Source organism: Hipposideros armiger, unplaced genomic scaffold, assembly GCF_001890085.2.
Source record: "Hipposideros armiger isolate ML-2016 unplaced genomic scaffold, ASM189008v1 scaffold_405, whole genome shotgun sequence".
NCBI classification, from domain to species: domain Eukaryota; kingdom Metazoa; phylum Chordata; class Mammalia; order Chiroptera; family Hipposideridae; genus Hipposideros; species Hipposideros armiger.
The window spans coordinates 1,565,987-1,591,587 of record NW_017731755.1 but is presented as its reverse complement, the minus strand read 5'-3'; the positions used below and the strand labels follow the sequence as shown (position 1 = coordinate 1,591,587).

Below are 25,601 nucleotides of genomic sequence, written 5' to 3'. Positions count from 1 at the left end.
CTATTAGAAGTAGTCATTTTACTCCGGGGTTACCTAAGACTAATGAGACTAATGGCTTAAATCAAAGCAAACATACTTTTTGAGACTGGATAATTCCTTCTGTTTCATCAGCAGAGGAAATGGAAAGGTGAGTCATGATTTTTTTCCATAGCCAAAATTCATGACAATGACAGCTACATTATATGACACATTTGTGGAGTTAAACTTTGGTAAGTAAAGGCTAACTCTTTGGTATCCTCTGAAAAATGATTCACAAAATCATTGGAAGAGAATGTAACAAAATATAATGCCTAAAGTCATTTTTTTTAAGAATGGAGTTTTCATCAAAGACTCTCACTTATAAGCACACATTTCCATTATTTCCAAGCATAGCCATGTTAGTAGATTCACTGTCAACTTTTCCAACTTCTATTTTGGAGCTGGTGTTTTTTATTTTTTTAAATTTATTTATTTTCCAATTACAGTTGACATATAATATCATATTAGTTTCAAGTGTACAACATAATGCTTATCCATTCATTTAATTTACAAAGTGATCATCGTGGTAAGTCTAGTACCACCCTGACACCATTCATAGTTATTACAATGCTACTGACTATATTCCTTATGCTGTACTTTACATCCCCGTGACTGTTTTTGTAACTGGTAGTTTATACTTCTTAATCCCTGAGCTGGTGTTTTTTATTAGAACTTGAATTTAGTGAGTATTGTAATATGTTAATTATTAAAATAAAACATTGTTTAGAGCAAGTATATAAGATATAAGGTTGGAACTAATTTTATCAAAATTCATATTTTTAAATTTTAATAAAGATATTAAATCATCTGGGGAAAGGTTATATATACACTGCATACATGAAATTGGTTAAATCAGTATTGATGGGAGCAATATTTAATAAAAATATGGATGATTATAAAATGTGTATGAATGGTATGCTATTTCATTAAAAATATATATCTATATTATTTAATAAACTAATCTTAGTTATTTAATTACTTGAAAAAATAAAGATTTTAGGATTTTTAGCTGAATTTTTTGCAGCTGGAGTCCTATTTTATAGAATGTGAATTTTAATAGCAGTTGTAATCCTCATCTGGTTAATTTTCTGTAAAATTCAAAATAAAAACTGCATTTGACTTTGATATTTATTGTAACAACTTTTAGTAGAGAAAAATTTTGAGTTGATTCTAAAAGTAGAATTCATAAAATGTAGTTAACGCTTTTTATAACATCTACCTGGAAACTGAGCTTACTTATTTTTACATAACACTACTTCTCTGTTAGATAGGAAAAGTTGTTGCCAATGTAATTTTGTGGGAGTGAATAGAAAATGAACAACAGCAAAGTAATAGCATGTGAAGAACTTTTCATGTTCAGATTTGACCGATGTTGCTTTAGTAAGTTATATATTTGTGTAAATGTACTCCACCAATAATGAGGTCAGTTTGAAAAATATATTGCTTATAACTGAATTAAATCAAAATGAAAAATTTTACAGTGATTGTTAAATGCCAAATTGAACTGATCTCATTAAATGTGAAATTCAAGTATATTTAGCCTATCGCCTACATTTTAATACATGAAAATAATGAGAAATGACCAGAATAGTTGGAAAAAGTTATTTCTAGTTTTTTCTTTTAGCAGTTCTCATTTCACAGTTTAGATTTATTTCTTGGAATTTGATGAAATAGCTTAACACGTGAGTATGCAGTACCTCTTAGTTAACAGAGGAAGAACAAATATATTGGCCTGTGTTGCTTTATACAAGTACTTTGCTCATGATATTTACTTAAGGTTGTTACTTTTGTGTGTAAGTCAGCATTCACAGAACAGAAAAAGTTCATTAAGTACTTTGAGAGAGGCACAGCTGTGTGTAGTAAACATAGATGGAGCAGTTTTATATGAGGTTCCTAAATGAAAACAGACTTTAATTCTGTTCTTGCAATACCCACAAGGTTGGCATTTTATGTATTGCTATTCTGGGTGTAGTCTAGCAAACAGTCTCCAGGAAGGTAGAAGAGCAAGTCTGCATTGGTTTTTACTTCCTATGGAAATACATGACATGCATGACATCGCTTCCTCCCGTTCTCACAGAGAAGTCCAGGTGGGACTCCCCACAAGCCAAGGACAGTATGCCAGCCCCTCCTAGTTTTCAGACGCTGTCTAGCCTAAGGCTGAAGATTCACTTTACATACCTACTACAGGTACTAACAGAGTTTTCTGAATCCTGTCCATTATTATGTCTTATTTGAGAAGAATTTGTTTTCCTCCAAACAAAAAAGTCACTTTAACTTCCCTGGCGGTCTGATTATGTCAGTAATTTTGTACCCAAAGCGGTCCATTGTTTTGCATGGAAATTTGTTGTTTTATATTGTAGGCCTGTAATTCTTAGGAATTATTCACTTAAATCTGTCCAAACAAGAGTCTAGTAGGCATCCTAGGTATGATAAAGTTTGAAACACAAAATCATAAATTATAATATAATAAATAATTATAAAAAATAATATAATTTTATTCAATAATGTAATCAAATAAAAAACACTGCAATTTGTCATCGGCCGGCGTTCTCGTCGGCAATCACAGGAGGACACCGCAGGATCACAGGGAGCAGGTAAGGGACTTCTCTGGGACACTGCAGTGTAATCCGAGTGTGGCTTGGGGTTACCGCTTCTGGCAGTGAAAATTAACCCCGAGCCACACTCAGGATTACCGCCAGGGTGGTTGAAGTTCACTTGACCTGCCTATATTCTTCAGTAAAGCAACCCGATGTTTATACCAACACCTAACATAAATTAATCAGTAGTTGCCTGCTTCTTCTAAACATCATAGAAAACTGGTATATAATAACAAAGGGCATATTGAGAACTATGTGTACATTTGAAAAATGTGTTGTGGCTGGTGGATGTCTAATGAGAGAAAATAAAGACTGTAACCATATGCCACAATATCTCATACATTTTTAAGGATGAAGATGTTGTGGAAAAAATCACCAGTATTTTCAATAGCCATCCCCTTTATTTTTTTAATTTTTTTATTTTTAAAAATATTTTATTGGGGAATTAGGGAGGGGAACAGTGTTGGGGAATTGGGAAAGGGGACCAGCCAAGTTGTTCTTCAATCTTCCTTGTGGAGGGCGCCAGTTGCCATCTGTCTTCCTGTCTGCTGCTCGTGGCCTCTAAGCTCAAGGTGCTGTGTTCAATCTTAGTTGCGGGTGGGCGTAGCCACCATCCCATGTAGGCATTGAACCTGGTAGACTTATTGTTAAGAGCGCACACCCTATCCACTGAGCCATCTGGGTGGCAGCTCAGCTCAAGGTGCTGAGTTCACTCTTAGTTGTGAATGGGTGTAGCCCACCATCAAACAGGCAATCTTGTGGTTACACCAGCTGAGCCATCCTGCCTCATCGAAAGCTCAGCTCAGGCTCAGTGTCACTGGCCCATGTGGGAATCAAACTGGCAGCTCTGTTGCTCAGAGCCTGTGCTCTTAAGCCAACTTTTAACCAACTGAGCCACTCAGCCAGCCCCAATAGCCATTCCTTTTAGAAGAAACATCTGAACCATTATTAAAATCTCCTATAACCAGGTAAAATTGGGTAGACCTCATCTCCAGTTGAGCTCTTTGAGGTCTCTTCAAATTCAGAATGGATTTTATGATTTATAAAGTTTTCTATTGCTTTGTCTTATTTGAACCTTTTGAATATGGTGTTCTTTTGTGGTAAATTGTATAATTGGGAACACAAAACACTTATGTGTCTTCTAGATTTTGTGGCATCATAGCACTTAGAGCTGAAGGAACATCAGGCAATGAATGTGGTGTATAATTAGACTAGCTACTTAATCAGCATTAGAAATATTGTAAAGGACTTTAATAGTAAAATACAAAGGCATTTATTTAGTACCTATTTTAGTGTTGGGTTAGGTGATGTACAAAAAAGTTTAAGCAGACTTTTAAAGGACATAGCTATTGCTCATTTGGCAAAATTTAATTCCATAATCATAATGAAGTAAAATGTGGCAGCAAGAAAACCTAACTCAAACCTCTTCTCATTTTCCATCATTAAAAGTATTCATTAAGTGTCTCTCTGTGCTAATGTGTTAAAGCATATTAAAGAAGTTATGATCAATGCAGAAATATAAATAATAGATCTTAAATAGGCACATTAAGCAAATGGATGTTTATAATACATGTTCTGATTTTCATTTGGTATAAAAAGTATTGAGAAGGTGGTCAAATGCTAAATTACTTCAGTAACCCACACTGAGGATAGTGTCTCTGATGTTATTGGCGACACAAATATTTGAATTACTAAAATATCTAAGGAGACTATGAGCTTTTCCCTGGGGTACAGGCCAACAAATTGCATTACATGGAAGTGAGAGCTTCTAGATGCTACCTGAGCCAGGATGCTGGATATCAAAGCCTGATATGCAGGAGGATATCATAAAAGGCACACTATGGCATCCCTTAAGAAAATATTTCATAAAGTTGGATGAGATGCTCAGTTAATACTGCCTGGTATCAGCCCCCCTCCCACTTACCAATCAATCAATCAGCCAATTAATATTTGTCAGACATGCAAAAAGAGATCCCAATACAGTAGGATAAATACATGGCAAATGCATGGCCAATAAAGGTGGAGAAAGATGAACTCCTCTTTTGATATAAGAATGGGAGTGGGGATTGTTTTCAAGGAAGAATTCACAAAGAAAAACCTTTTTGAGAAGGGTCTTGAATAATGAGTAGGAATTCCATACGTTTTGTCAAGGTACGATCCCTGGACTACTTACACTGGAAACACTTCCAGAGCTTGTGAAAAAGTTCTTGGGCTCTAACTCTGACCTACTGATTAAAAAATCCCTGGGGCAGGATAAACTTCAGGACCACTGTCCCAAGGTCTAGGTAGGCAAAGGTGTTGTTGTTTTTTTCTCATAGTTCTGGATGCTGGAAGTTCAAGACCAGGATGCCAGCATAGTCTGGTTGTGATGCAAACCCTCTTCTTGGCTTGTAAATGGAGAATTTCTGATGTCCTCACATGGGAGGGAGGGAGAGGGAGAGGGAGAGGGAAAAGGAGGGAGGGAGAGGAGGAGGAGGAGGAGGAGGAGGAGGAGGAAGAAAAAGAAGAAGAAGAAGAAGTGAAAGAGGAGGAGGAGGAGGAGAGGGGAGTGAGAAGGGAGGGGAGGGAGGGGGAGAGAGAGAGAGAGAGAGAGAGAGAGGGAGGGAGGGAGAGAGAGGTGAGAGAGAGAGAGAGAGAGGGAGAGGGAGAGAGAGTTGGGAGGAGGCAGAGAGAAGGGAGGAGGCAGAGAGAAGAGAGGAAGCCTTAACCTCTCTCTCTCTTCTGATAAAGACACACACCTCATCCTAGGGAATTCCACCCTTACGACTTCATCTAAATCTAAACACCTCACAAAGGCCCCACCTCCTAATACTGGAAGTGAGGGCTTCAGTATATGGATTTTGGAGAGAGACAAACATTCAGTCTCTAACAGAACATTTACACCTAATGTTTTCTCTGAAGCCTGAATTCAGGCATTTGGTAAACCCAGAGAGTGGAAAGTTCTAGGCACATGATATCATGTCTTGTATTCTCTTCTGAGTCCCTGCCAGGACTACTGGGTCAGTGTCAGGATTGCAGACCTTTTGCGAAGCTCAGTAATATTGTACATGGTGCTGGACTTGCACTGGCTCCTCTGCTCAAGGCCAGCTGACATCCAGACCAGGAGCATTGTGCTGGCTCCCCCTCTTTTCTCCACTATCCTCCCTCTGAGCTTACCCAAGTATGACTTAGCTCTTTGTGGATGGAGTTAAAACTGAAATACATTAGGCTGTGACAGATATTTTATGAAATAGTTCTTCACACCAAGTCATTAAGTATGTTATCTGCCAACTTCTCTAACTGTAGTGTGCATATGAAGCCCGGGGATGGGTCAGAGCTCAGATTCTGATTGGGGTAGGTGGGGAGGAGGGGCTGAGTGCAGAGTGCATCTCTAACCAGCTCCCAGAGGATGCTGTTGTTGCTGTCTGTGGACCTACTTTGAGTAGAAGGGACTAGACAACTAAATGTTTGGGGATAGTCTTAACTGATTATCTTATAGCTACAGAGTTTGTATTACATATTCCAAATTCAGATACTTTTTAAGAGCTTTGCAACTTCTCATTGCTTTTCAGAAATAGCTTTTTAAAGCCACTTTGTAGTGTGTCTGCGGAATTTGCTGTAGAGGGGAAGATGTGGAAAGGTAAACCATTAGGAGGTTAAATATTTTACTCAGTGAATCTAAGTTCAGATCTCCGAACTTGCCTTACAACCCATGAAACCACACATCCCCTCACCTTAGGAAACACTGAGCTCCTGTAAGTCTCTGCCAGCATATGCCACCTCCATGAGCCAGCCTGTGGGAGAGGCTGAGCTGAGAACTGACTGCTTACTTGGAGCAGGAGACAGGAGATAGAGTGATAAAAGTGAACCTAACTTTAACATAAAAATTAAAAAGCATACTGAGAACACCATGTGAAATGAATGCTTATGAAACTGTCTGTGGCGGGAAGAAATCAGTTTTATTAGGTGATGAAAACCACTGTAAACTTCATGTGAAAACATTCCTAGGTTTGGTCTTGTGTAGTATAAAAGAGGAATTTTACTAAGTAAGACTCATTTTAATCAAATGAACATCAAGGAGCTGTAATCCTATTTATACCTGCATATAAAATTGGTTAAGACACACACACACACACACACACACACACACACACACACACACACACACACACCATTGCACTTTCTTAGTAACCTCACTGCATAGTTTTTGAAGTCCCGAGGTGCCCTTCTGGTGACAGAATTCCAAGAATCCGAAGGTATGCCACAACTCAGAGTTTTCAGATACACTTTTGCATGAAGTGCTATAAATAATTCTATGCCCTGTGAGGTGGCGATTCTGCACTTCAGCCTGAGTCCTCCCCTCTTCTGCTCACCTCCATTGTGGTGGAGGAATTAGATCACTTTCAATTACTAAATTTTGACCAGGAAACAATGCATAGGATTTCAGGATAAGGAACAGAGGCCTGGTTCGGAACATAGGCTTTTTTACTGGCTTGCAACTTCCTGGATAGTCCTGAGATCACTTTTGGAGGGGGTGGGAGGTATGTGGTCTCGGGGCAGTACATCCTAAACTCATTGCATACACTTGTCCCTGGTAGGGGTGAGGAACCAGGGATTAGAAGAAACATCATGTCTCCAGATGTTAGTACTATTCAAATCAACCATGGTCAAAGCAGAGCAGCCTGGGTAGTAAGAAAGACTCAAACAAAACAAAACAAAACAAAACAAAACAAAACAAAACAAAACAAAACAAAACAAAACAAAATGTGTTAGGAGCTGGAGCTGATTGGAGACAGTGACTCTCAAACCTTGTAGTATATTAGAGTCACTGGTGTGTGTGTGGGGAGGGCGGGGGGTGGGGTAGAAGGGGGTAAAACAATACCAGTGTCCAGCTCCATCCCCTCTTTTGGTGCAGGACCAGGTATCAGTAATTCTCAGCTGCTCCCCAGGCAGTTGAGAATCCCCTCATTAGAGCCAAGGAGAACCTGGGCCGGGAAGCTGGGAGATGGCACACAGGCCTACAGGCCAAGCAAAATCACGCTGGTAGTTTGAGTGGGGAAAAGGAACATTTCCAAACCAGAGGACTCAACATTTTCTGTCTGGGGGGGACAGGAAAGGTGGCAGTGAGAAGCAAATAAAAAATATAAATTCATCAGATGTCTTAGGTAAGCTCATCTAATGGTATGAGGAAAAAATAAAACCTATATGATCAAAGTACCTAATGTGACTAAATATTTAGGTGAAGAGTCTTAATTTGTGCCAAGTTATTTCTAACTTGTTATTTTAAAATCAACAAAGGCAGACTGGGTAGAAGACTCGGGGACAAATATTTTTAATAATTTGTAACTGTGATCCAAACCCTGGCCCCTGGTAGTGGCAGGGCAGATATTAGGAGTTGGCCACACCCTTAACCCCTGGTCTTCACGTACCTCCTCAGGACCTAATATGTGGTCCACATGGTCTGGGCTATATGAGGAGGTTATTGGGACAAGAAAACCTGAAAATGTGTTTCAATTAAGAAAAATCCGTAGCCAACTAGAGTCCATCTGACCAGTGCCGTTCACTCTGTGTTTTTCTTTTTCTTTTGCTATAGGAGGCTATAAACATGACAGCATACATTTTTATTTATGGCACTGCTCAATACACCTTATAATTGAACAAAAGTAAAATTACCCATGTGTCTTCATTGGTAGATGCTCCAATATATACAGAGGGTGCCAGAAAAAATGTATATACACTTTAAGAAAGGAAAAAACTGTATTAAAGTTGTAATACAATGAATGATGCTAGATTCATTTGATTAATGCCATCTTTTGAGTGGATGTCATACTACACATTGCTACCATAATTCAATTCAACTTCAAAAAGTAACACATAGATAACATCTCTTAAAATGTGTACATTTTTTTGGCACCCCCGGTATATATCCTTGAGGAGTCCTGTTCACTTGATTTATGAATGAAACACTGTCCATATAATAACAGATGCATCAAAAGTCTTTAATTTTCCTGGCAGAGTTATTTTCTTAGGTGACTAGTTATCCTTAATGTTTTCAGCAGCCCTGGGAGGGTCCACCTACTGAGTTCAGAGGTTAAGGTTTACACTTTCTCTTTCTGGATTCGTCAGTCAGATCCTGTCCTGTCTATTTCACACCAGTCCCCACAGGCCATGAAACAGGTTACACTTTGTGAGAATTCCTCTTATCTGTCGGGCGCTTTAGGGAGTTTTTTTTTTTCATTTTTTTCACTTAACATAAAGAATTTGAGTGTGCCCTGAGGATGAAGAGAAATAGATTTATTTTACTAATGATCTCTAAAATTATCTTCTATGCTCAGGCAAGGAAATGTAGTTTTAATATTTGTTCTGAATTCCTCAGTATTCTTTTAGGCTCTATTTTTTTCCTCTCCTCCATGAGGAGCCTAATCAAAGTTTAACAGGGTCATTATAAATTGTTGTACTTTTGTTTTTATACTTCTAGGCATTAGGTTAAAATTATCAAGAAGTGTTCATATTGGCATCTCCATAACCTATAATATGAAATGCCTTCAGCTCCGGGTATGTAGTTACTCTAGTCATGTCCTATTGTGATGTTAAAAAACCAATTTTCTGTAGCAACTATAATCCCAAGATGAAGAGCTATGGATATAATTTAATATCATATCAGTTAAGTTATGCAGAGAATATGAGAGCCAGTGACAGGGATGTATTTCCAATGGTGGCGGAGTACTCTGGTTTTTCCATGATGTAGCCTGATGAAAGAATGTTCTCACGCTGACTCTGGGTGGTAAACACACAATGCAATATATATATGATGTGTTATAGAAATTTACATGTGAAACCTATATAATTTTACTAATCGATGTCACCCCAATAAATTTAATTAAAAAAGAAAAAAGAATATTCTTACAATGAGAGCACCAGTCCTGAAAACACTTTTTCCCTTCATTGCATGTGGGTTCAACAAGCATCTCTCAAACTCTGACCCGCTGTGTGGTGCTGGGGGAACAAAGGTGAAGAGAAGGGTTCTAATATTCCCTTCACGCTCCCTGAAGACGATCCTGGACACTCTCTGACTACATATGCCCCACTGAGTACACCTGTCTAGGAAACTGGACAGAACGCAGGGAGCAGATCTGTGTTTTGAATAGTTGGGCATTTGGGTCAAGTCCCCTTTCTTCCATATATCATTCCAAATTCACTGATATATTATTATAAAAAGAATAGGTAAATGGTTTCGAAAGGAATCCATATGCAAATAGATTAGTATTTACTAAGTGAATGAATAATGAGTGAATTTCATGAACTGAGGCCCTCCTGCTGGTCTCGGTCATCAGTGTGAACTTAGCAGAGGAATCAATGTCTGACATGATTTTTATCAATTAACAGAGGGTGATAATAATCTTTACAGGAACACCATGCTTAACAACTCTGTTCTGTCCTCTTTAATTAGTAGAAAAATGTTCAGTTTTCGACAACTACCAAGGTGTATCTATCCATGGACTTGACGTTTCCTAGTTTAGCAACTTCTACATATAACTTGGAAGCACAAAGTAAAAATTTTCATATTGAAGTTGTCTAGAAATAGAAACAGAGAAACACACCTCTGTTTTTTGGAATCCCTTCAGTTCAGAGTTCCTCTAGATGTCAGTATTACATAGGGAAATAAAAATATATTTTTTATATTTTATTCATAGCCTGTGGCAATGAATAAAGACCTTACATTAGGTAAAACATACTTGTATGTGATACATGATTTGCGAAGACCAAAACAGCCTCATTTGGAAGCTGGTTTCTTATATCCCTTAGGATCAACAGCTGCTCCTTTTGCTCAGACAACTGTCCCCTGAGAATGTTGGCCCAGCCTGTGACATTTGTCACCAACACTGCAGATGACCTTAGAGGTGAACTGTGATCGTTCATCACTCTTCAGAGCCTTACAAGCAGCTTCTCAATTTTACCTATTTTGATGGATTGAAGTCGACTAAAACACATCGGTTTTCATTATTAAGTCTACCTATGCTTTTACCATTGTGTTCACACCATCCAGAATAAATCCAGAAGCACAATGCCTATCCACCAGGAGTTTTCATTTTAAAAGAGAAGCATTAGAAGACAAAGTTATAAAATATCTGAAAAGCAACTTGTTGAACTATCTTATCTGACTAATTTGGATACATGCTTTCAAAATTAGACTTAAATTTTCTTTCTCTTGACTCTCTTGCATGTTAATTCTAATTTTTTGACCAATGAATATTTATTCCTTCACTCGACTAATTTGTTTTCATTTTATGCCCTTCTCTCTCAGCCTTCTTTCTTATCTCCACTAGTGCTAGCTGTGTTGTAGATATAATCAATAAATATTAACAATCAACTTTGGCTATAATCTTCCTTTTCTTCAGAGTGACAGGACAGTGTAGTACTTAAGAATGCAGAGTGAAGCAGACAACTGAGTTAGAATCCTGGTTATACCATTTCTGAACTATGTAACCCTGGGAAGTTACCCAACTTCATTATAAAATAGAGTTAATAGTATCTATCCCAAGGGGTTGTTGTGAGGAGCACCTGAGTTAATAATATAACATGCTTAGAAAAGTGCCTGGTATATAGTCAGTGTTTGATATATATTAGCTATCATCACCATCATCATTATCACTATGTCCCAGTCTCTCTCTGGGGTAAGCACCAGGAATTCAAAGATGAACCAGTCTTTTTACCCATTTGAGGTAAAAAGGAAAAAAAGTTTAATAAATTGGTGCAAGGAACACCAGGCTTGGGGGTGTGAGCAGAGAGCTGGGTAATGGATGAGGGAGCAACTGGCTTTGCCTGAGGAAGCTGAAGGACCTTTCCCTGCAAAGAGGAAAGTGTGCATGTACCACCTCTGCACTTTCACTCAAAAGAAAAAGTTACAATCCCTGAGGCTATAATCTCTAATTTTGTTTTTTAACAGGTTTACTAAACATGCCTCCGTGTTTCAGGGTCCCTGTCTGAAAAATGGAAATGCTCTGAACCTATGGAACTTCCCTTTGGACTGTTTAAAAGTACATTTGCAATTTGTCTTCATATTTGTGAGCTGTGCTTGCATGGCATTTCATGATTTTAAGTCACCCTGAGGCAAATTTTGCTCTCTTGCCAAAAAAAAAAAGATTCTTTGGACATCTGTACAGTTTAATTAATTTATAATGCATAACTTTAGAATTTGTGATAATTTGGGTGGATTGGGCTAATGTTTACCTTTTATGAGGTATTTAAAAAGGGTTCGCTAAGCTAATTCAGAGAAGCTAGTTGTGAGAAGAATGTTTATCTGCTTAGGAAAAGGGCCATCTGTTCTAAGCAACGTAAAAGCTCCATTTATAAAAGCTTATTTTAGTCTCCTACTTTCTGGTTTACAAAACCCATTCACAAATGCCCTCTCATTTTGATTTGATTTATATGTGAACCATATCAAGACAATATAAACCAAGGCTAAGGGTGACTTACATATTATCTATATCCTTTAATCTGTTCAAAAAGATTGGCCTTCTTCTACAAACAGTGTCAGAGTTTTACAGAATTTCTTTTAAAATAGTGAGTTCATTTGTCTTCTAATACTGTAGTCTATATAGGGTTTCATTAATTCAGACTGTCCTGCCCTTTAAATAGAATTTTTTTTTTCTGTGTTTGAATCATATAATATATGGTTCTCCATCTGTGGCAATTTCATCCCCAGGGAACACTTAGCAATTTCTGAAGACATTTTAAATGCTACAACTGGGAGCCAGGGTACTGTTGGCATCTGGTGGGCGAGGCCAGAGATGCTGCTACACATCCTGTGGTGCTCATGACATTCCCCACAACAAAGAATTATCCAGCTCCAAGTGTCAGTACTGCTGAGGTTGAGAAATCCTGATGTAATATGTAAACACAATTATTCCATTGTGTATCCACAGGCTAAGGAGACAGTGTGGTCACACCCCCACCTGAAGGACATGTCATCTGTCAAAAGGACATCGGCCCTCACAGGTAACATCTTTAGAAAACTAAATATTTATGGGTAAAGGAAGCTCTGTTATAAAAGTCCGATTGTTGTTGTTGTTGTTCTTATTCAGAGAAAGTTACACATTCATAAGGCCCCATGTCAGGAGAAGTGCTGTTTGAATACCTTTATTTGATTGGCTTTGGGTCCTACTAGTTACAAACTAGAAAATCTTTGGGAACCCAATTATCAATCAATTGGTCATGTTCACTTCTACTTTGGTTTTCAAAAGCTTATATCTGCTGATAAAGACAAACCTGAATAGAGATGCCATTATGTGAAGCCAAAATTATGCTGATCACATACATCCTCCATTAAAATATTTTGTGTCCTATGGTGGCTTTTAGAGAGATCTTCCCAGAAGAACCAGCCTTCCTCTGAGAAAGAAAAGGTTAATAAACTCATCAAGAAAAATGCTGAGAAGACCAATGCCTCTCTAGTTCAGAGAAGTTTTGCCACATTTCATACAGAAAGACCCCAAGATGAGGTAGAAGATTTTGCTCTAAGAAAGACCATAGAGCCAAGAGAAAATACAGATGGAAGAGATATTTCATGCACAGAAAGACGGAATAGACAAGAACATAATAGTGCTGGAGATGATAAGCAAGCCACTGTGGATAAAAATGCACATCCAGTATTCAAAGGAGAGAAAAACAGGCTTCGTTCTAAGGAAGATACTAGTGAAAGTGAAGCTGACAAAAATGGGGGGTCATCGATTGCAAATGAAACAGTGCTGGACAAGTGTTCAGATACAAAGCAAAATGTTGATGAAACTAATGGTGATCAGTTCTGTGAAAGGTAGGGGTAAAAGCATTATACATCTACAACTGATGTTTTTTGTAAATCTTTGTGCCATTGCAATTTAAGGCCAGGTCAAAAGGATAACCAAAGTGAGATTTTAAAGCCATGGTTTAGAAACCAGTTTCCCACCTGTGTAGATTTTTCTTGGCCATGTTTTCTTGTCACAGTTTTTACTTCATGCCTGCCTGTGACATTTTCAGGCATTTTGTTGTTTTCTAAGTCTCCTACCAACTGAAAGACAAAGATAATGATTACTAGTACTGACATGAATCAGTATGTTTTAAAGATCAAGTAAAAGTTTCTTAGTTTTAGCAATATGGAGCACATTCTTCCTAAGATCAAGAATTGAATAATGATCAGATTTATCTGTAGGTTAAAAACCTAATTGTTAAAAAGCTTACCTATCCCATTATACATGACAATTTGGCTATTTTCCCCCAAATATTGTGAGGATTGAGTAAGATTGAGATTACTGAATGACTCTTTCTCAACTATGCAAACTTTCACATATAAATGCAGCCAATTAAAATTAATTAATGCTATGATGAGCCACAGAATCTATTTGAAATAGAAAGTATTCAAACATCTGTGGTCTTTTTTTTTTTTTAGGGATTTAAAATATAATCCTTATTTTATTTGTTTAATAAAATACTTGAAATCTACTCATGGAGAAGTCTAATTTTCCAAGAATTAACCATAAACACTAATGTTTACTAAGAAAGTCCATCATTGCAAAGATGTGCTTAGTAAGGTCTGGAGCGGTTGGAAAACTGAAATTAGGTCAATTCTTTCACCAGTTAGGGTTTACTCTCACTGCTGTTAATATTCAGAGAGACTATTGCTTCTTTTATTATGCTTTAATTTAGTCATTTCTCTCTTTTATAAGAAAAGGAAGTGAAAAAAATGAAAACCAAGTTAGGTATTCATGAAATAACTGCTTTTGTAAAGGGACAATGGAATAAGTTGGGGTCTCAATGAGGTCATTGTGGAGTTTCTCTGGGATTCTAGTTACCTACACCCATCATCCTGCTGCTTTCATCTGATGGGGAAGCACACTGCTCCATTTTATCCCCAAGCACTGCCATGCCAACTCTGTCATAAAGCTTAGGTCCCTTCACCAAAACACCATTTTAAGGAAGCTTTAGTTCTAAGAAATTTTTCTCCCTGAAACTTTGAGAGCTGCAGCTGAGTTTTATTTTCCAGGTGTATCAGCAGTGTAAAAGCCATTTCCACATCAGGAGTCCCGGGAAACTCAGCAGTAGGACCCAAATTCCAGAATGCTGAACAAACAGAGCCTACTGGCAGTAGTAAACGAAGAGTGGCAGAAGAGTGCTTCATCAAAGAGGACAACAAAAAGAGCAGAATAGCTGTAGCAGGTACAGGTGAAGGACACACATTGAGAAGGACACAGGAAACCAGACAAGTCCAGGGGAGTTTACAAGGCCAACCCCTGGAGTCCGCTGGAATTAAGACCTCCAGACAGCAAGATCTGGTGACTCCATTGGGTAGGAAATGGCTTTTGTTTCAGAGTTTTGCAGCTTCTTAACCTTTCCAGGAAACATTTCCAACTAAATTTCGCTTAGCTTAACAGCCTGAAGGAAACATAATGCTGTATTGATGCCATTTGTGTATGTAACTTGATTATTTATTTATTTACTTATTATTTATTTATTTATTTGGTCTGAAGAGATGTATGCCACCAAGAGAATTCTTTCATGGCTTCTTTATTTTTCTGCATATTTATGGTGAATGTCCATATCAAAGCAGATTCATGGAGATTTATATTGTCTGAATTCAGAAAAAAATATTAACACTTGGCAGAGTACCTAGCACAGGATAAGTGTTTAAGAATTAAATGTTGAATAAATGTAAATTTCTGAAAGCAAAGTTATTACCTACTCACCTCCCTTTGTATTCTTGGTATGCATGTAAGAAGGTGCATGCAATAGGTTCTTAAATAATGAGTAAAAGAGAAAATGAATAGGGTCATGGCAAGCAAATTTTAACAGAAGTAATCATGGAAAAGTAAAAGGAATACTGGAAGAATATTATTGAGTAATTACATATTTTAGAACTTATTCTGAGGTGGATTAGAGTTTAAACACTTAGGATAGAAGGTAGAAAGTGGGAGAAATTTGAGAGCTGTGGAATATATACTTAGCCAGTTTTACTGGGTGTTTTATTTTCAGCCAGGAAAAATTCATCTTTGTGCTTTAAATGTGTCTTAAATAAAGCTAAAATATTTTGGAAAGTAACATATAATAATATCAAATATTTCAATGACATGAAGAAACTTTTCATTTTTTCCTCTCTGCTTTAATTAAAATAATGGGCTATATCAGTGGTGCTTTTTAAAAAAATGGAACAAACTACTTCTTATGTTTGAATTTAAATGGCCTCAGGCTTGGAAGTATAACCCATTTGGATTGTATTGGGGTTGGACATTTTCAATTATTTTGACATTTCTAAAAGTTGTCCTGAAGATGGTATGAATCATAGTTTAGTGATCCTAACATTCTTTCTCTAATATGTCGGTGTCACCTTCATGAATCACAGATTATAACATGAAATAAAAATTTATATTCCTTGGATCATTAGGAATAAAACAGATGGCTTGTTGTATTTTATTATTAAATGAGCAAATTATCACTCTGAGGCCCAACGCTTGGTGCCATAAAGAGTTCTGACTGTTTAACAGACGGCCCTTCTTTTCCTCTCACCTTCAGATGACATCCGGGCTCCTCCTGCCCCATTTAATCACCGGATTGTGATAGCCAAACAAACAGCAGTCAACAGTTTTTATACTGTGAGCAGAGCAGAAATTTTAGGAGGGTAAGTAATGCTCTATTTTAACACACTTTCAACAAAAGACGAGGACTTTCAAAGAGATCCATAAGGAGGCTTTCTTAAATATTTGCCATCTCCACCTGAGAATCAGAAATGTCACAAACATACATTTCAAGAGATCTTAAACATTTCTGAAAATTGTCACAAATGCCAGAAAGGTTGATGTGGTGAACAGTGACTAAACTCCACATTTATTATCTGCAATTTCCCATGTTGTAAGATCTGAAAGTGAGAGAAACCAGTGTGAATCCCCAGAAGGTTTAGAAGCTCTCCAAAGCTTGAATACTGAGAAACAAAATGTAGAAATGAATGAACACTATATTTCTGGTGGCATGTGTTAAATTTTAAATAGTTCTCATCATTATTCTTGGTTTTCTATTTATGTTGTCATTGTATTAATTACAATTATGCATCTCAATTGATTATTTTTTTTCACTAAGTAACTTATTTGAAAGACATCTCAATGCAGCCTCTCCCTGAAGATGAAAGAGTAAAGCCCATCAAGAGATCGTTACTGGGGATGTTCCTTCCTCTTCTATTTCACTCATAATCCTGCTATGATATTTTGTAATTTAAAGCCTAAATTATAAAATTTACTACAATCAACATATCCATATAAAATAGGAAGAGAAAACAGAAAATGTATAGAAATATATACAAAATTTACTTAACAACACATTGGAAAATATCCACAGTTACTATAATGCATGTTTCTGCATCTGGCCATTGAGGGTGTGGTTGATATTTGTATAAGCCCTTTCTTCCTCTTCCCACTCCATGCTTCTTTTTCCCTCCGCTACAGGGAACCACTTGACTTTTTTCCTCCTTAGCTGGCTGATCATGGAGCACTTCCCTCCAAACTGAGGATAGGCTGAGGGAGAAATGGGAATTCTGGAACATGAATAAGTACTATGGGAGTCTGAAGTCTTACTGCCTGCAGCAGCTTATTTGGGTCTTCAGGGAGTTCAGTGACAAGCCAGCAACTGTTTCTGTAAAGGAGAGTAGCTATTGGCAGAAGATGCTTTGAAACAATCCCCAGGGTTTGTGCTGTATTTCAGGTGAAGGTTTGTCAGTGGCTCTCCTTTGGGCAGCATTGTTCACATTGCAGTCTGGAGCAGTTGCTGGGCATCTCCTGCTGTACTCCACTCAAAACTGGCAGCTAAAACTTACTCAGTAAATGAGTTAGAGGAGCACAATCAAGTGTTATTATTGCCTTAAAATGCACAGAGATCATCAACTAGTGTACCTCCTTTTTAATAAGAGATTCCAGATGTAGCAAATTATTTTTCACTTTTGGCAGAGATAATGCAACTTGCCAAGGATCACTGGGTCCCAAAAGACTTGCCCGTGATGGCAGGCCCCTGAATTTTCCTTGGGTTCATCTCCCAACCTCTGACCCCTAGGGTATTTATAATCCCTACTCAAAATATTGAATTAGCATGAGGTTTGTCAGTATGGTGGACCAGCAGGAATACTGGGAGGTGGCCTAATCATTCAAGGTACTTGCAGAACAACTCATGTGAGAGAGACAATTGAGGTAGTCCTAAAGTTAAAAAGTGATGTGGCACCTCTGTTGGGCCTGGCAGTTCTGGGGTCTTTGATAATTAAGACGAAGAAGCATTTTCTTAATGAGCAGCCACATGCAAGGTGCCTGGAGCTGTGTTCATGTGCTCCAGTAAAGAGATGAATTTGGAACGGTGTTTGCAATTGAAGTCATCACTTGGCTGTTTGTGAACCCATCTAATTCTGCCCGGGCTGTGTAGCTGAGTTGAATGGGATATGGTGGTAGTCACCACCCTGCCTCCATCAATTGTTGCCAAGACTCTCACCTCTACAGTCCTTTAGGAATGTGGTGGCCTTAGGTGCATGATGTTGTTAGGGAAGTGTCCCTGTCACTCCTGCCATGAGAGCCGCCATTGCACAGGCTGGTCCCTGTGTTCTGTTTTACTATTGTATATCAGTAATTAAAGTAAGCAAGTCAACTTTAAAAATTGTTCACAAAGGGGTGCATTTCTGTGTGTGATTACATTTGGCAGAAGCTGTCTGACAAAGTATATATGTTTATGTCCAAGCTAAAGTGTTAAAAAGCTCACAGATGATTATGTGATATGTGTTAAAACATGTCTATGTGCAATATTATCATTACTTCTTATTTATTTATATGCAGTTTCCAAAAATAATTTAATGTGCCTGATTCACAACCTGTATTTTTCACATGCTTACAAAGCCTAGCTTATTACATTCATATATATTCAGAACAATTCTATTTTTTTGACAACAGACATTCTCAGATTTTAGGGTGTATATATAAATTACCCAAGGAACATTGTGAAATGCAGATTCTGGGGCCTCACCCCAGATTCCTGTCTCAGTAAAGTTGGGGTGGGGCCAGGAAACATGTATTCCTTCCAACCCAAGACACTCCAGGTGATCCTGATGCCAGTGATGCACAGACCAAACCTTGACACTGTCTTAGAAGTTTATTGGCTACAGTAGATGCACTAGTAGATTTGCTTATTCAAATTCAAACAAAGAAATGCCCCAGGGAACTTCCTGGTCCACTCCGCAGTGGCTGAAGCCGGGTCCTGGTGCGGACAGAGCCTCACACTGCACCTCATCCTCTTCTTTGGCAGGGGGCGCTTCGGCCAGGTTCACAAGTGTGAAGAAAAAACAACAGGTCTGAAGTTGGCGGCCAAGATCATCAAGACCAGAGGCAAGAAGGATAAGGTAAAGGTCGTGCAGCGTGCATTTCTCCTTGCTGTTGTCTTCACCACACTAAGCCTCTTTCCTTCTTCTCAGGATGAAGTAAAGAATGAGATCACCATCATGAACCAGCTGGACCACGTGAACCTCATTCAGCTCTACGATGCTTTCGAATCTAAGAATGACATTGTCCTGGTCATGGAGTAGTATGTGTTCCCTCCTGCTCTGTCTTCCGCTCCCCTGCAAATCTTGCACACACACCCAGAGAGTCCCGCAGCGCCTGTGACCATGGGGTGCAGCTCTGTCCTGCCTCAGAATGTTGCTAGACCCATGCTTGGTGCACCAATGATTCTGACTTGCGTGTATGAGACAATCAGTTTTAGGAAGGAAATTACTTAGAAATAGACATCTCCATATATGATTTTATTAATAAGAAAGAGAATGACAACATAGATCTAGCTTTATATGTAAGTTATACAGTCAAAAATCCAGCTTAAATATTATTCTGGTTATCCTGGAGGAAAGTGATTTTTGAACTACATTTCACTTTCAACCTAATCACTTAATACAGAGTTCATGTCAAACTCTTAATAGGGCTAAGAAACTTCCATTTAAAATTATCTTTATAAAAATGTGGTAAGTGTTTAGTTAGAAAGTGAGTAGTTCTGAATCGGCATTGTGATTCAGTTCATTTTTCCTCACCTTGGGTTTTGTTTATCATTGTTCAATAAGGAATTTTGAATACTAAATATCTAGCATCAGCCACATAGAAGCACTTTCTCACCGAAATTAGTCTGAGGAGACCATGTCTAACCCTCACTTGGTGTTTGGAATTCCCCTCCCTACCTTCTTAGAATTCTCTTTATCTTCCATGTATGTTAGAAAATGGCAAATGTGGACTCACTCCAGAGCTGTAGCCACCGGATGAAAGGGAATTTGATACTTTCCATTTGTGAAATTGATGGTAGCTGAGACAATGGCCTTCAAACTAAGAGTCATGTAACTGAGATAGCAAAGAAGGCAGAGAAGTAACTGTGCATATACCTCTTTTGGAAGAGTTAGAGGAGCTTAAACACCAAGCTGCCACCAGAAAAATGTGTTCATTAAGGAATGACTCAGGACTTCACTCCTCTTCCCTCTGCAGTGTGGATGGCGGTGAGCTATTTGACCGGATCATTGATGACAACTATGATCTGACCGAGTTTGATACCATCCTGTTCATCAAGCAGATATGTGAGGGGATACGATACATGCATCAGATGTATATTCTCCATTTGGACCTGAAGGTAGAGCATGTTTTGTATCCCAACCTCTGCCCTTGTGTGGATCAGAGGGCTCTGTCAGATACTATACACCAGCTTGGGAAATTGATAGTCACTAGGTACATATTCAGGAGTTAATAAAAATCTAGATTCTTAACCTCATCCCCCCATTCCCAACTTCTGTCATGCCCTAATATTTGCATGTCTCCCTCTTTATGGACTACTATTCAGATTCTTGTAACATGCCTGTGTGAAAGGAATCCACATGGGAGATGGTTTCCCTAAAAGTTTAGAATTAAAACCACCGCCATCACCACCACCACCACCATGGTACCCTTGTTGTGTCCCTGTCATTATTAGAATAAGTAGGTGGGAGAATTTTAACTAACTGAAAATACCCTAGTAGTAGCCAAACTTTCCAGCTCTCCAAGAGTCCTCAGCATCCTCCTAAAATTCTTTCAGGAGGCTCTGGACTTTAGCGATTTGTTTTTCTCTGGGCATGCTAGAGCACTGAGGAGAAACCTGTGGCCGAAAGGGATATTGGGCAGTCAAAGAGGGCTAAAATACTAAGGAGCAGAAAAGGATAGGGGAGTGGGGCTGGACACCACGCTGGAAAATGGTGGAAAGCTTTTGTGAGCAGCTGGGAGCCGAGATGCCTTCCTTTCTTCTCTTATTTAATGACTCTTCCCTTTTTATCTCTCTCCCATTATGAAGTCCCTAGAATTGGACTGTATCTAGTAACAACCAATGAGAGACCCAGACCCAATAGCTCTGACTTAACCCAAATAGCTCTAATATTGGGGTTAAGAATCATAAAGTGCATCTTCTTGTGTGGCTCAATCATTTTCTCATTTCCCTGTTTGCACAGAATGGCAGTGAGATAAAATATTCTATAGAACATACCATCTATTGCAAGTCATCAGGCATTATACAGCTAAATAAATTTAACTTCCTTAAATAGTTTTCCATGGACCTATCTTCCTATAACTTGGCTTTCCTCACTGTCTTGATTTATGTGCATTTTCTCTCGCATTTGCAGGACAGGAGGAAGTGATGTATAAAATGGCAAAGTCAGAGGTTAAAAATCATTAGCAAAGCCCTTGGCTCTAAACTGAGTTTGATAATGCATATTTTAATGGAGCATTTTATTGAGTGTAGATATTCTACAGAGATCTCTAAAGGGATTTGATTGGCAACTGGAAGTAGGACCTGGCCTATCGTAAGTCAAACAACTCCATATGTGGCTTCATAATGTTGATTGAGGATTTATAATGGGTAATTTTAGTGATGGCTTGTATGTAAAGACAATAATAAAGGTGACAGCTGGATGGGTCATTAAGGACCAGTCATCTCTTTTAGAAAGCTCCTTGGAAGGAAAAGGGCCAAAAATATTTAGTGCTTGTCACTATGAAGAGGAGATTAGAGGTGACTTAAAAGTGGTCTTATTTATATTTCTCTGTGTTTTACAAGTCTCATTTAATTATTATGCTTTAATTTCATAATTAGAAAAAAATTAGCCTTTTGAAGTGCCCTCAAAGCTGTTTACTTACATTGTGCAACCAATTTTTTTATGGCATAGTATTCTTTGACAACTGGACAACTTTATACATGATTGATTAGTTATTTAAGCATAAAACCAAATGTTTTTATATAACACGCACTTCTCTATAAGCTTTTACTTATAGACATTCATTTTAGAGATAGATAATTTAGAAAAGAGCTTCCAAAGACATTGTGCCCAACCAAATGGCCTATTGAATATTGATAAGGAGACACTATGCCATTTCATAAAGGGTTCCTGAGTTTCTGATCTCATGTGAACCTCCTCTCCATCCAAACAGATGTGTGTGTGTGTGTGTGTGTGTGTGTGTGTGTGTGTGTGAGGGGCAGCCAGGATCCCAGCTAAAGGATGGGACATGGGGTCCTGGAGATTCAATGACTCAGCTAATGCTCCCCAGGATTCAGGGAAGAGTCAAGATTAGAGCTTGAGAATTCCAAGCAATGTGTTGAAAATTTTCTCTTTTATGGATGACCTTAACTTTAAATCAAATATCTTATATTTCCCTGACCTCAGTTTTTTTCTGTCCCAACAAATGTAGGTGCACTGTCAGACATTGCATAAACACTGAGTTGCAATGCTATGATCTACATTTCTCCCTCTTCACCCCAAGGCTGTCAGATTGGCAGGGCAAAGTCTTACCAGAGTCAAACTCCAAGGGAATATGCAGAAAGGGTTTCAGGCATTGAGATCAAACTCAGCAAAACTTTGGAATTGCAGAGAATGAAGCATGAACAGGGGAAAGCCTTCCCTTTGACATATGACTTTCCCTAGACTAAGCACAAAGGAAAATCTGGAGGTCAGTAGTGTTCACATTATATTGCATATTCAGTGTGGCTGTTTACATGAATCAGGCCATTTCTCTTGGAACTCATAAATCCTTGGGAAAAATATTCCCCCAAGAAGGGGAAATTCATACTTAATAACTTTAGGGGGACAGATGTCAAGTCTGAGACGGCCTTCACCAGTGCATTTAGAAAGCACTGAAGCAGCCTCTTTCTCTTTCTTCCCTCAAGGAGGCCTCTGCCTGAACTCACATCATGATAAGCTGCAGAACCAGGGAGAGGAACAGGCAGGGTAATGCAAGGTTGGCATGGTACCCATAACCTCATCTACCACATAATTAAAGGAGAAAATACCCACACAGACAAGCCAGCCCCAAAATGAAAGGCCTGATATGTTTTCCCTGAGCATCGTTGTATTTTTAGTTGTGGTTCAAGGACAATTTGAGTGAATGATGGTTGTTTTCATTGCTAATGTGTCTCTTTCTCCTGGCAGCCTGAGAATATCCTGTGTGTGAATCGGGATGCTAAACAAATAAAAATTATTGATTTTGGATTGGCCAGAAGGTATGGCTATTTGGACATAGGTGTATGAATGGAGTTAGGGAGCATGATGATATACCCCTTGGTTTCATATCCTCATTTAAATTTAATTTAACAAATGTTTCAGCTTTACATTGCTGATTTTGGGATTTGAATGTTTAGAAGTTTCTATAGTGCATGCAAGAAAAAATATGAAAAATTAAAATTTAATACAATGACGTTATTAAATTTGAAAACATTAATTTAGAATTTGTAAGAGTTTGTCTTAGTCTTTTATATTTGTTTTATCTGTAAAGAGAAGATTTACTTAAAAAAAATTAATAGTGTAAACAAGATTGCAACAGGTCCTGGCACATGTAAGGTTTTTAAGGGAACAAAGAACACATTAACAATGAATATAAAATAGATGTAAATTATTGCATTTCATTTATTCATTAGTATGAGCTCATTCAATACATCGACATGTCAAGGATCGTATCAGTTTTTATTTTGTCATATTCTATAATTAATGTTTCTAATTATTCTGAGTGGCTTTTGTTACAACTGTTTCAGATTATTATGGTTTTACTGTATGAATTATGACTTAAACTCCTAGAATTTCTTTACAGATTTTGACACTAAGTTTTAAATATGTAATTTCTTTTAAAGTCTACCGTATTTGCCGGCGTATAAGACGATTTTTTGGCCCTGAAAAATATGCCTCCAAGTGGGGGGTCGTCTTATACGCCAGGTACACTTCAGATAGACTGCCCATAGTGCTTGCCCCGTGCCATAGTGGCCTCCCGATGCCTGCCCACTTCATTCCACATACCGTTCAGGCATCAGCAGCGCTGCTGGGTGTATGCTCGGCTGTGTGCGATTTTGCGAGTGTGGTAAATTCGGGTTACCGTATATTTCTTTACATATGCATTGAAAATTCGCGATTTTGTGCTATCATGGTGCCTGTTAGAATGTTGAAGAGCTCGCACTTGCGCACTAGTGAGGTCCCAGGGAGATGCTGATGCAAGGGTGGACCAGACTGCTATAGTGACAGGGCGGGCAAACAGGGAGCAGGGACCAATCCAATCAGGCTTTGTATACAGCCAACAGCCAACCACAATACTGCACCATTGTACAGTACAGCATAGAAAATGTCGACCAGTCAAACCCCTATCATCCCTATCATGGCACCAGCCAAAAGAAAGAAGTATGATGCAAATTTTAAACTGAAAGTTATAAACTTTGCTAAGGAAAATAATAATTGTGCTGCTGCAAGACAATATGGAGTAACAGAAAAGATGGTTCGGGACTGGAAATCAAATGAGAAAGCATTAAAGAGTATGCCAAGGGGTAAGTGTGCATTAAGAAGAGGCACCCCACACTGGCCAGAACTCGAAAAACATGTAGCAGACATGGTGGCTCAACATCGCCAAAACGGTTATGTGGTGACACGAAATACAATACGCTTGTTTGCACTTCAGTGGGCCAAATCAAATCTGATATTGTTTTACCTTTTATTTGGTGTGTGGAAGGTGTGCGGAAGAGAGGGTAGTCTTATACGGCGAGTATATAACAAACTCTGTATTTTGAGTGGAAATGTTAGGGGGCGTCTTATATGCCCAGTCGTCTTATACGCCGGCAAATACGGTACTTATTTTAAATTTGCTGTATGGCTGAAGTTTTTTTGTCTTATAGACTGCATCTTTTCAATTTCCATGATTTTTGATTGACACTATGCATCCCTCCACTTGTCTCCTAAATTTCAGATACAAACCCAGAGAGAAGCTGAAGGTGAACTTTGGAACCCCAGAATTTCTTGCCCCTGAAGTTGTGAACTATGATTTTGTTTCCTTTCCTACGGACATGTGGAGTGTGGGAGTAATCGCCTATATGCTGTAAGCAGATCTTCAGTCTCTCTGACACTTATTCTCAATCATCATGCATAGTCTAAGAGGTTTTGCTATTTTGAATAAAAACCCCAACTTAGGTCTTTTAAAAATAAATAACACTGTACCATGTTCAGTTACTTTCTAGGCTCTGTTGAATCCTGTGGGTGAAGGGAGTAAATTCTTTGCCTGCACATCATCTGAAAAAGTAAATGTATGTCTTTCACTAATCACTTTAACACCTATGATACCATCAAGTGCCTTAAAAGTAATAAAAACAAAAACAAAAAACAAAAATCCTTTGTGTCCTGACCTCCTAAATGACTACTGTTAGCCTTACTCCTCAGAGACTACAGTCCTGGTGTTTGCCATCTTGAGCATATGGCAGATTTTAACGGCTGTAAATACTTTAAAAAGAAGTTGTACTGGTCTTTGAGATTCATATTCAAGAAAAGCAGCTGCCTTCATTGCTGTATTTATTTATTTAGGAGTTGGGGTGGGGAAGGTAAGTATCTTTTTCATTGTAAAAATATATTATAAAATTATATTTAATTATTAGGTTATTTGCTTTCTTTCAGTTTTAAATGACAGAACCAAAAAAGCAACCTATCTGTAAAGGGTTTGAAAATGTTTT

The 25,601-nt window shown here is 38.2% G+C and overlaps 1 protein-coding gene across 2 annotated transcripts; it reads left to right on the top strand.

Annotated features, from left to right (window-relative positions):
- On the top strand, positions 1 to 25,183 carry MYLK4 (myosin light chain kinase family member 4). Of its 2 annotated transcripts, XM_019663798.1 has the most exons (11): positions 1 to 127; positions 12,521 to 12,593; positions 12,954 to 13,404; positions 14,611 to 14,912; positions 16,134 to 16,239; positions 18,888 to 18,981; positions 19,054 to 19,163; positions 20,102 to 20,243; positions 23,056 to 23,126; positions 24,848 to 24,976; positions 25,105 to 25,183. In XM_019663798.1, exons 2-11 carry the CDS (start codon positions 12,560 to 12,562, stop codon positions 25,136 to 25,138), a joined length of 1,473 nt encoding a protein of 490 aa, XP_019519343.1. In that variant the 5' UTR covers positions 1 to 127; positions 12,521 to 12,559; the 3' UTR covers positions 25,139 to 25,183. The 2 variants fall into 2 exon arrangements, with proteins under 2 accessions (XP_019519343.1, XP_019519344.1); XM_019663799.1 differs by lacking the exons at positions 23,056 to 23,126; positions 25,105 to 25,183 and having other exon boundaries at positions 24,848 to 24,990.
- Positions 25,184 to 25,601: the final 418 nt, after the last annotated feature.

Coding starts and splice junctions, on each gene's coding strand:
- MYLK4 (XM_019663798.1), top strand. CDS start 12,560: ATGTCATCTGTCAAAAGGACATCGGCCCTCACAG. Junction 12,594..12,953: donor AAGGACATCGGCCCTCACAG/GTAACATCTTTA, acceptor GGTGGCTTTTAG/AGAGATCTTCCCAGAAGAAC. Junction 19,164..20,101: donor ATTGTCCTGGTCATGGAGTA/GTATGTGTTCCC, acceptor TTCCCTCTGCAG/TGTGGATGGCGGTGAGCTAT.